This window comes from Mobula hypostoma, chromosome 1 (genome assembly GCF_963921235.1).
Source record: "Mobula hypostoma chromosome 1, sMobHyp1.1, whole genome shotgun sequence".
NCBI classification, from domain to species: Eukaryota; Metazoa; Chordata; class Chondrichthyes; order Myliobatiformes; family Myliobatidae; genus Mobula; species Mobula hypostoma.
In genome coordinates, this window is record NC_086097.1 from 95,853,838 (window position 1) to 95,866,028 (window position 12,191).

At 40.4% G+C, this 12,191-nt stretch overlaps 1 protein-coding gene across 1 annotated transcript in view; it reads left to right on the plus strand.

Annotated features, from left to right (window-relative positions):
- Positions 1 to 12,191, plus strand: part of ccdc135 (coiled-coil domain containing 135) — a 104,106-nt gene that overhangs the window by 3,886 nt on the left and 88,029 nt on the right. The window contains exon 2 of the mRNA XM_063073973.1: positions 7,615 to 7,724. Within this exon, the coding sequence (XP_062930043.1) occupies positions 7,621 to 7,724 (104 nt within the window). The 5' untranslated portion in view covers positions 7,615 to 7,620. The remainder of the gene's footprint in view (positions 1 to 7,614; positions 7,725 to 12,191) is intronic.

A 12,191-nucleotide genomic window follows, 5' to 3' on the forward strand; every position in this document is an offset into this window, starting at 1 on the left:
CTGGTGGGTTTTTGCATTGGGTGAGGCCTTGGTTTAGGTGGAGGGAGAATAGCACGTTGCTTTGAAGTCCATTTTGTACTTGGGAAGGAGTGTTAATGCTTCAGAGGCCCATGTAGGTCTTGGAGATTTAACTGCCTGGAAACTGGTGTCTTGTTGGGATTGCGAGAAGGCTGCGGATCAGAGTTTTCACTGGAGAGTCAGAGGATTGGAGATACAGCAGTTAGTGAAGGCAGGTCAGGATGGGTAGTTGGAATGATCAGTGTACTGATCCCAGGAGTGACCAGCGTGGGGGTGGGTTCTGGGGGGAGGGTGCAATTCAGGGAACTAAAAATCATGACAGGAGAAATTGTGGTGAAGTGAATGCCTGTTGAATATAGATCTTGTGTTGATTATGGTGAGGACAATGTAATCAGGACATGAAGGATTGAAGATAAATAATGGACTTACCACAATCAAAATTAAGTTTATTAACACTGACTTACTTGACATGAAATTTGTTGTTTTGTAGTAGCAGTACTGTTGAAAGACTTAAGTTACTATAAATGACAAAATAAACAAACAGTGAAAAGTTTATGGAATAATGAGGTAGTGTTCATGAATTCATTGACCATTCAGAAATGTTATGGCAAAGGAGAAGGAGCTGTTCCTAAATCGTTGAGTGTAGGCCTTCATGTTCATGTAGTAATGAGAACAGGGCCTGTCCTGAATGATGAGGGTCCTTAGTGGTGGATGATACATTCTTGAGCTGCCACCTCTTAAAGATATCCTCAATGGTGGGGAAGGTTGGGCCCATAATAAAGCTAGCTTGAGTCTACAACTCTGCAACCTCATGCGCTCTTGTGCACTGGAGTCTCCTTGTCTGCATACCAGGTTGTGATGCAACTAGTCAAAATGCTCTCCACCATACATCTATAGAAATTGGCAAGAATCTTCGATGACATGCTAAATCTCCTTGTACTCCTAATAAAGTAGAGTTGTTGGTGTACCTTCTCCATGATTGCATCAATGTTTTGGGCCCAGGATGCTGACACCCAGGAACTTGAAGCTGCTCACACTTTGCACTGCTGACTCCTCATTGAGGACTGGTTTGAGTTCTTTCAACTTCCACTTCCTGCAGTCAATTCCTTGGTCTTGCTGATGTTGAGTGTGAGGTTGTATTTGTGACATCATTCAACAAAGTGATCTGTCTCACTTCTGTATGCCTCCTTGTCACCATCTGAGATTTCTGCTAAGGGTGGTGTCATCTGGAAATTTATAGATGCCATTTGAGCTGTACCTGGCCACACAGTCATGAATGTAGAGAGAGTAGACAGTGGACTAAGCATACATTCCTGAGGTGTGTCTGTGTTGATTGTCAGGTGTGATGGTATTGGGATTGCTGGCCGCAAAGCTCTAAACTCATGTGAATTTCTTATGCCCTATCTGATGTAGATAGCTACGGCTGCTCTCACTAAAGGGAGATTATACTGTAGCCAGCTACTTTTCAAAAGCTAGTTCACTTCCCTGTTTATCCTCCACAGTGAATTTAATTGTCAATGCCCACCAGTTTCCTCCCCCTCCCTACCAAGAAAGATGTACTTCCAGCTAACAAAGCAGTTGAAACATAGTTCATTTATTATTAATGACACACACTTACATTTAAATAAATTTCATAAAACATATGTGAATCTCAGAGGATTTCTGTCTTGTAAAACATTGCCAAATTACAAACGATTACTAAAACACAAAGAATTTCCAAAACATAAGTTAATTCTTATCAGCTAAAAAGACATAACAATGAGTTGCAGACAAATGAGTCATCAGTCGCAGAAACCGAAGGCAAAGGAATGGATTCTTGTTCACTTCGTCTTTCTGTTATTCTTTTTGATGTTCCTGGACCACTCCTAACAAGCCTGACTGCTCTCACATTTATACTTTTTTGTTTGCCACTTGGTTGACTTCAGACACTTGTGATATATTTTCAGATACCTTTTCACACATGTTCTAAAAGTTTCTAGCGACAAAATTAATGCTATGAGAGGTGAACCTCTGAGTACATAGATCTTCCAACTATTAATAGACTAGCTATTTGATGTGCTAAGTGACAGTATCAATTTAGTCTGCAAGCCTGCTTGAACTAAGCTTAGCTAGTGTTGTCTGGTTGATACAGGGCAATTAACATTACTTCTTCATTATCTTACACTGCAATCAGCCCAGTGTTGTGGGCAAGCATCCTGTGCTCTATAGACAGTTTTTTTTGTTTACACAGCTGTCCTTTTAATTTCAGACTGATCTTTGCTTGCCATTTACATTAAGAAATGAAGGCTGGCTCCTGTTTATGACAAAAAGCTGAAAAAAATATCATTTGGAGGTTTAATTTACTCAAAAACACTCCTTAAGCTCATAGCTGCTATGTTAGAAAGCTAAGCTTGCCAAAAGTGTGCCCCAGCCCTGGACAGATAATATCTATCACACAGAGAGGAAGAGATGTTATTACTGATCTGTATTGACTGCGGTCTCTCAATAAAGAAGTAGAAGATCTAGTGGCAGAGGAAGGTACAGAGGCCCAGGTTTTGAAGCTTAGTGATTAATACTGAGTGGACAATGATGTTGAATGCCAAACTGTAATCAATAAACAGCAGCCTGACATACTGAATGCTTTTGCTGTTGTGTAGGTGCTCCAAAGCAAAGTGAAGAACCAGTGAGATTACATCTATTGTAGACTTTTACTCGGCATTTACTTAGTGAAATTGCATTCTAGCAATGCATCACAAAATGTCACAGAAGTTCCCAAAGATGGTCCATATTGGATGACATCATTTGATGGATGTCTGACACAGAATTATGTTGGATGCCCAAGTGCCATTCATGGAAGGAAGGGCTTGGCTGAAATTTCAAACTGATGCAAGAAGACTCTGAAATGATATTTGTAATGTTCCATTCTGGGAAAATGCACTTCAGTATGCATGCGGTGCCTCATGATGGCAATCTCCATCTTTAAAGATCCTCACCATCTGGGATGGACCCTCTTCTCATTACTACTAACAGAGTAGAGGCACAGGAGCCTGAAGATCCACACTCAATGATTTAGGAACAGCTTATTCCATTCCATCATCAGATTTCTGAACAGTCCATCAACCCATAAACACTACCTCGTTATTGCTTTTTTTGCACTATTTTATTTACTTTTGTTATTTATAGATGTTTGTGTCTTTGCTCTATACTGCTGATGTAAAACAACAAATTTCACAACATTTGTTGGTGATAATAAATCTGATTCTGATCCTGACAGAGATGGGAAATGAAACTTTAAGGCAAATGTGGATGAAGTAATTGGGTTAAACTCATTTACTTGGGCATCAGCAGCCTTCTGTTATGATACTGATGGCTATAGTTTCCAGTAGGACTGGACACAGCATGCTAGCAGGCTGCTTAACCATGGAGAGATTCCTAGCCTAGTCCACTCCTCTCTTTTTCAGATACTCTGAAAGTTAACAAAGGAAGCTTTGTTTTGAAAGTAGACATTTATTTCCCACTGAGACTGTGGATGCTCTTAGTCTGTGTGATGAATGTACTCCAAGAGTCAGATTAGGAAGCAAGCAGAGGTACTGACCAGAGACACTGAAGGTCATCATTGGTAGAACAGAATAAGTTAGGGACATGCCAGAGGTTCTGTATTTGATATGGGGAAATGGAATATCCTAAAAAAAGTAAGATACAGTATATTGCTGGAGCTGTAACAAATTATGGAATTGATTTGAGTTCTGAAGGCTTGGAACAGGGGAGATAGAGATTGACTTTTTCCAATATATTGGAACAGCAAAGGGCTTTCAGAGGTTTGTAGGGCTGGAGGGTCTCCAGAGATAGAGAGGGACTGAAACCTGACCTGAGAGTGAGGTAGAATTTCTCCTTTGCACTTATGAGGAAAACTTAAATAATTTCAAAATAATGATGTACCGTATAGCCTACATTATAATAAGGGACTACTTTATGTTGTCGTAACACATCGTTGAATGCGCTTTTGGTGTGTATTGATCTGTACGTGTGTGTTCAGTTCGGTTTCAGTCAGTAAAGAATCCTGTTAACTTAGCTCCAGTCTCCAGCATTTTTATTTATAGCTTTGTTGTGTAACCCAGCCACATACACAACAAATTGGTGATGAGGTGAATGAACCTATGTCGTATTGGAACGCCGTGTTTTAATTGATAACGACACTCGGAAGAAGAGCGCAAGGTACGAGCCAAGGCAGAGTGAGGCCGCGAGTCCGAAAGGAAACGGAAGCACAGCTGCAGGTCGGGAACGTCGGGAGACCAAGAGTCACAGCACATCCAGCCGGCGCTGACCCCCAGGGTCTGAGGGTCTGCCTGCCCCAGGAGGCAGGTAAGAAGAAGTGACACACACATCTAGACGGAATGCGCTTGTGGCGCTAGCAAAAAGGATACTTGAGTCAAAAAGGAAAATAAGGGGAGAACGGGGCTTAATTAACATAACAAAGATGGCGATGATTGGAACTATTACAGCATTTAATAGTGACATTGAAGACTGGGCAACTTACATTGAAAGAGTGGAGTTATATTGTGAGGCTAATGGTGTTAATGATGAAAAGAAAGCCAGCGTCTTACTCAGTATTATGGGAGCAAAAACATACAGGCTGCTTCGGAGCTTGTTAACCCCTGAAAACCCAGCTGACAAACATTCAAGCAAATAGTAGACACTCTCCAACAGCATTTAAACCCCAAACCACTGGTCATTGCTGAAAGATTTAAATTTCACAATCTCAAAAAAATGAAAGCATTTCTGAATATTGCGCTGAATTGTGCAAATTATCAGAACATTGTCAATTTGGAGCTGGTCTATTGGACGCATTGAGGGACAGGTTAGTGTGTGGCATGCACTGTGAAACCAGACAGAAGAAGCTCCTGGGTGAAAAAAACCTTACATTAGAGAAGGTGCTGAGCATTGCAATATCAACGGAAACAGCCGCACGAGGTGCTTCCAAGTTACAACAAAAATCTCTGGAATATGCTACAAATAAAATGTCACTGAACAGAAAGGAAGGAAAGGAATGTTACCGTTGTGGGAACAGGTCACATGACCCAGGTGACTGTTGGTTTAAAGACAAAAAATGCAGAAACTGTGACAAACAGGGCCACATCGGCAGATTATGCAAAGCTGGTAAACAACAGAAAAAGGACAAAATACAGAGAAACAAGAAACCCCAGAAAGGAAAATACAACAAGATGCACAAAATGAAAGAGGGCAGTTCTGATGAAAACGAATCTGACAAAAATGAATTGTCTTGTCTGCAACTTCACAGCGTGAAAGAGACAGATGATTGAAGAGTAATATGGATCACTCCACAAGTGGTGGGCGTGAGACTGAAAATGGAGTTGGACACAGGCTCAGCTTTAACAGTGATCTCTGTACATGACTACAAACGATTGTATTCGCACATACCTCTGAAACGAACAAAACTTCTACTAAGAACTTACACAGGACAGAAAGTGCATCCCGAAGGCAAGATTAAAGTGACAGTGACCTATGAAGATAAAACACAGCAACTGAACCTCTATGTACTGAAATATGGAGGACCACCATTGCTGGGACATGAATGGCTCAGGAAAATCCAGATGGATTGGCACACCATCAAGGCACTAGATGTGTCAACAAAGGAGGGCAGCTCGGCGGGGAAGATGTCCGCAGCTCTCCTCTCACCCATTGTTGACTATTACAACAACGAGGAGGAGCTAGACAGCATCGACAGGGAGACAGATATTGCCAAAAAGCAGGATGATGAAGACTACCTGGAAGTAAAACAGCAGATGTACCAGGAGAAATTGACATCTCTCAAAAGACAGCTACAGCAGTTACAGGAAGGCACTTTGCAGGAGTATCAGAAAAGGATGAAGAAACTAGATCAACAATACAAGGAAAGAATATGAAATGCAGAGCTTTTTCAGCAACTGGAGATAGAACAAGTGGAAAGGAATTACATTAAAGAGAAGAAAGCAGCAATGAAGGAATTTGAAGATAAAAAGTTTGAGTTAGAAGGAAAGAAAAAGATGATTGAGAATGAGAGGCTAAGTATGGAACTCACAGGAGAGTCTGTGGAGGTAAAGCCAATAATGACTAGAAAATTGAGGAGGAGACCTAATGACCCTGTTCCAATTACAGACAAAAGATGAAAACCTGCACCTGTGCAGTTAAATTACTTGTTAACAGATGAAAAGATAAGGGAAGATCTGCGAACTCTCAATAAGCTTAAATCTCTGAAAGGACCAGCATCTCCGTATTCTCCTGAACAATTTCCTTGAGAAAGATCCATGAAAATTGGTCATCCCTTAAAAGCTCTTGGACAAAATCAATTCCATTCAAACAGAACAGCTTTCGCACAAGGTAAATCTTGAACCAGTCATTTCCTCCATTGAAAATCATACACTTAATCCTTTGCAGGGAAGTTTTTTTTGCACGTACATATTTTGAATCCTCAGCCAATGTGTCTTGTTTTGCACAAAGAAGTTGGGAAACAGCATCAAAACAGAGGCGAATTCTGGCAACAAACTGTAAGGTTTCTATTGTTGTATTTTCACACTCGTGCTGAATGTGCATCTGAAGGAATCCTCCCTCTTGAGCCAGGTAGGTACGCAATCTTCTCTTGCACTGTGCACAACTTCATACATAGAATCCTCCAAACAATTCAGAAACAGTGCATAGAATTCAGTCTCATTTTCTTGACCAAGGTTTGTTTTGTGAACTTCAGACAGATAGCACTGCAGGTAATCCTTAATATCAGCAAAATTGTACTTTAGCAGCAGCTTAAGAACAATGGAATGAATAACTGGATTTCGATCAACTGCTTCTTCAAACAGTGAAAGATTACTGGTAAAGTACTGATCTTTCTGTGAGTCATTGGATTGCCCCGACTTTTGAATAACTAGCAGAGTCAGCAGATCACCAACCACTTCTTTTAGAAACTAAAGCTACGAAAAATGCATCACACTTCTTGCGAAATATGACTAATTTTGCTACAGCTTCACTTATTTCTTCTGTTACCGCTGGTACATAATCATCACCTAGAGAAGTACGGCATAGTGGGCAGAGTCCCCCTCCAGAGACTTGAGTTATGAATGGGTCTTAGACCAAAAGTAAAAAAAAAGGCTTGTTATAATTGGATATTATTATGTTACTTTATAACTTGATATTATTCAGTTACTAAGTAAACACATGGTAGGCGTTTGTATGTTAGGGGTAAACATATTGGTTTAGCATAGTGCCCCAGTAAAAGAAAGTTGATACACTATTAAAATAAAAGGGGAGGAGTGTACCGTATAGCCTACAGTATAATAAGGGACTACTTTATGTTGTAGTAACACATCGTTGAATGTGCTATTAGGCACGTATTGATCCGTGCGCGTGTGTTCAGTTCAGTTCAGTCAGTAAAGAACCCCGTTAACTTATCTCCCATCTCCAGCGTTTTTATTTATAGCTCTGTTGTGTAATCTGGCCACATACACAACAAATAACATCATACAATGGCACATAAAGGTGATCTATGCCCGGAATGAAGAAATTGTAAATACTGCTCAACACTGGGTCTGACTTCCCTGTAGTAATTTTTGCTCACTTCCTCTTTAGAGAATAATGGACATGCTGGAGGAATTTGAGGAAGAGGAAGAACAGACTGAAGATGCAGGAGAGATCAAGAAGGGAAGACACATATCATTTGTCAATAAAGTTGATCACCTGTAAGTAAAATTTGCTTCTATTTAATAATTCTCCGAACGTGTTTGGAATTCATGATACCCAGAACATAAATGCCCAGCACAGGAGCTCTTTAAAAGAAAATCAGAAAAGAAATGTAGTTGGGGAAGGTAAAATAGAATATTGGGCCTGTCAGAAACATCTTAAGACATCAATGAGGATATTGTATGGATTGTTGGTTCCACAGGGAAGTTATTAATCCTCTAGAGTGTACGATGCAGATTCAGTACATACTGTATTCCTGACATAAAGAAATTAAATTTGCTGAAATATTTGGATTTTTGTTAAAATTGCAGCAATGTATTTAGAAGTATTCGCAATTCTGAAAGGATCAAATTGAGTAAATGGAAATTGACTTGTTTCCTTTATAAGAGAGCTTAGAACAAGGGAGACTATTAATACTAGATAAATATAGAAGATTTAAATGCAGGACAGAAACAGAATAAATGTTGTTCAGTGCTAGATTGGAATAACTGATGAATAAAACTGGGTGAAAGGTTCCAGCAATGAGATGAGTGAATTTTACATGCTACCAAGATTCACATTCTAAACCCTTGCTTGGAAAGGAAACTCAGGAATAGTAGCTCACTTGGTTTAAAGGAATACAGACTGGTTGCATTCAATGCTCAGCTGCTTTTTCAGTGTGCATATATCTTTATAATTATTATTAATTGTCTGTATTGTCTGATCTGGTACAAGGAATTCTCAGAATTCTTTATCATTTCGACAAAGGAAGGTTACACTTCCATCACCAAAGTCTCATCTTCAAATGCAAAGTCTCCTCCATTTCCTCATTGTACAGAAAGCTCCATGTTTACAAGGATGTTGCCGAGACTTGAGTAATAGGGAAAGGTTGAACAGGTTCGGACTTTATTCCCTGGAGTATAGGAGAATGAGGGGAGATTTGATAGAGGTACACAAAATTATGAGGGGTATTGACAGGATAAATGCAAACAGGCTTTTTCCACTGAGGTTGGCTGAGACTAGAACTAAAAGTCCAGGGTTAAATGTTTAAAGGGAACATAAGGGGGAACTTCTTCACTTAGATGGTTGTAAGAGTGTATATGACAATGGAAAGCTATGGTCCAGGTGCAAGTCAATGGGATTAGACAAAATAATAGTTCAGCATGGACTAGATGGGCCAAAGGGCGGGTTACTGTGTTCAAAGGTACAATTTAATGTCAGAGAAATGTACACAATATACATCCTGAAATGATTTTTCTTCACAACCATCCACGAAAACAGAGGAGTGCCCCAAAGAATGAACGACAGTTAAATGTTAGAACCCCAAAGTGACCCCCCCCCAGCTCCCTCCCTTCCGTGCGTAAGCAACAGCAAGCAACAATCTCCCCTCCCCCCACCGGCAAAAATAAAGTGCACCCACAACCAGCACCCAAGTGTGAGCAAAGCAATAGCAAAGACACAGACTTGCAGTTACCCCAAAGACTACATTGTCACCCGATAATTTGATGTGCTGCAGGCTCTCTCTCTCTCCTAATAAGGGAGAAAGAGGTGAATCCATTTTCCAACGAGCAGGAAAGATAACAAACAACTCGCTGGTTTATGATGTTAAAAGTCCATTACGTCGCTTTTTTCGAGCTCTGCGCCTGGACATCGCAAGGATCCCGGACACACAGCAGATGTTCCGACTCCCCCAGCGACACACGGGTCTCTTGTTGCGACACCGACCCTTGATTCACCCGTTTCCAGTGGTATTCGAGATCTCAGGCTTCTGAATCCGTGCTGAAATCTTAGGCCGAGACTTTGGCATGCCGAATGGCGGGTGATTGTGGAACGCTGAGAGCGGGTCCTATTCCCGCTAAGAACCATAGTCAGCATGAAACTTCAGGTCAGGGTCTTCAAACAAACCCTGAAAGGGAAAAATAAAAATATTAAAGATGGAAATAGAGCTGTTTTTGAAGATGCAAGCAAAGGAGTCGCCGTTGGGCGTCATAACTACTTAGCTCTGCCTCCTCTAATGTTCTTTAATCCCACGGAAATAATATGCATCTGAAAGAGAAATACAGGTAAGGGTAATGTAGAGAAAAGAATTCTTGGGTCCAGAATGTAGATCCTAATTCAAACCTGCCATATGGAATTTTTCCACCTAATTTTATTCTATAAATTCTTTTCCTTATTTAAAAACCTCTATTTACATACCCCTTGGCATCTTCTTTCAATTCCATTTTGATAACTTCACGTTGTGGTTCTTTTTCCATCACCTCAATATCCAGTTATGCTCATTATTCACAAAGGATAAGAGGATGGTTTTCCCTCAGATAACAAAAAGTGCAGATACTATTATGGCCAAGCTGCAGCCAATAAGAGCTATAAGTTCTGGCTCCACAGCAAAATAAAAACAGTGGAGGAACTCAGAGGGTCAGGCAGCATCTATGGAAACCCTTCATCTCAACTCCTTCAGATGAAGAGAATCCAGATGAAAAGTCTCAACATGAAACATAGAATGTGCATTTCCCTCTTCATGGATGCTGCCTGATCCACAGAGTTCCTCCAGTGCTTTTTATGTTGCTTCAGATTCCAGGACCTGCAGTTTCTTGAGCCTCCAATGTCTGGCTCCAGCTGTGCACCCAGACAATACTTCAGATTCTGGTTCCGGCTACATGCCCAATTCACATGCTGGTCTCCAGCTCCGACCACACATCTTGGCCACACTCTGGACCAGTTCCAGATGCACACCACCTGGCTCCAGAGACTTGCCTGATTCACATTCTGGACCACAGCTCTGACTGCCTATCCAGTCTCCACACCCTTCTGGACCTCAGCTCTGACCACACGCCCAGTTAACCTTCTTGACCCCAACTCTAACTACACATCCAGACCAGCTTCTGGACCTTGCTCCGTCAACACAAGCAATGTTATGATCTTCTCTCACCTCCTGTTTAGGTGGACCAACATTCATTCATTTATTGCTAATTATCTTATAGTCTTTTCAGAGATCAGGTCACTAATAATTCTTCTTTCCTCCTCTGTTAAATGCATTTTAACAAAAAAAAAGTCACCGTCTTTTGATTCCTAATTTTGATGAAAGCAAGCATAAAATAAAAATAGAAACTCCTGGAAGTATTTACAGGTTAGTCAGGTTGAAGACATGAAATGTTAATGCAGATTTCCACATCTATAATGTTTTCTACTCTGAACCTTAACTTGCCTTTTCTGTTACTGGGAATACCAGCGGTTGCCTCTTTTCTTATGTGTTTCCTCTTTGCTTTGTTCATTCTATCTCCTTTTATTTTGTTTGCCATCACCTCCGTTTTCTTTTATCATGCTATAGTGTTCATGTATTGCCAAATAATAGCTTGCCGGCAGTGCTCAACAAGGCGATGTTCCAAAAAGCAGCGATGATAGATTGGGTCTGTATTCCTTAGAGTTCAGATGAGTAAATGGATTGTCAGTTGAAAAGCAAATATGAGGAGACTGAGCCTTTCTATTTACTGGGAGATTATTGTAGTTCATTCTCTCACAGCAGAATTCAGCAGGTTGGGTGGGTGGGGTGGGGACATTGACTCACATCACTTTATGGTTGGGGCTGCACATCAAAGTTCAAAGTAAAATTATGATCAAAGTACATATATTGTATGTCACCATATACAACCCTGAGCTTAATTTTCTTGCAGATATTCAAGGTAGAACAAGGAAATGCAATACAATCAATGAAAAGATACTCATAACAAAGACTGACAAGCCACCAATGTGCAAAAGAAGATAGAGTGTGCAAACATATATAAATAAAGAGTAAATTAATAAGCATGGTCTGCATGGCGGGGTCCTTGATAGTCATTTTCAGGATGTACTGTTACTGAAAGGGATTCCATTCCTTCAATGTCTTAATTTATTTTTGATCATTACTAAGTCAATGTCAGTATGGTGAGCATTGCAAAATTGGGAAAAAGGAGCAGGAAGAAAGAGAAAGGGTGGCACAGTGGTGCAGCTATTTAGAGCCCTGAGCTCACAACACCAGAGACTTAGGTTTAATCCAAGATGAGTGCTGTCTATGCGGAATTTGCACACTCTCTCTGTGATCATGTGGGTTTCTTCTGGGGCTCCAGTTTCATCCCACATCCGCAAGATGTGCAGGTTAATGGGTTAGTTGGTCATTATAGATCAATTTTAGTGTGTAAGTGAGTGGTGAATGTTAACTATATAGGATAATTTTTTAAAGGGACTAATATAGGATTGGTATAAACGGGTGGTTGATAATGTGGATTGAAAGATCTGTTTCCATGCACTTCTCTATGATACTATGCTTCCACGAAACAAGGGAGGAAGACACCTAGACAGCCCCTTTATAACTGAATTGTTCTTGAGCGACTTGTTTGACTGTAAATTCACTAAACATAAGATCAATTTTCCAATCACCAACTCCTTATATCAATTCTTTTGGCGATTATTGCGCAAACAACTGACCATAATGCAAAAACAGAAGTTGAAGT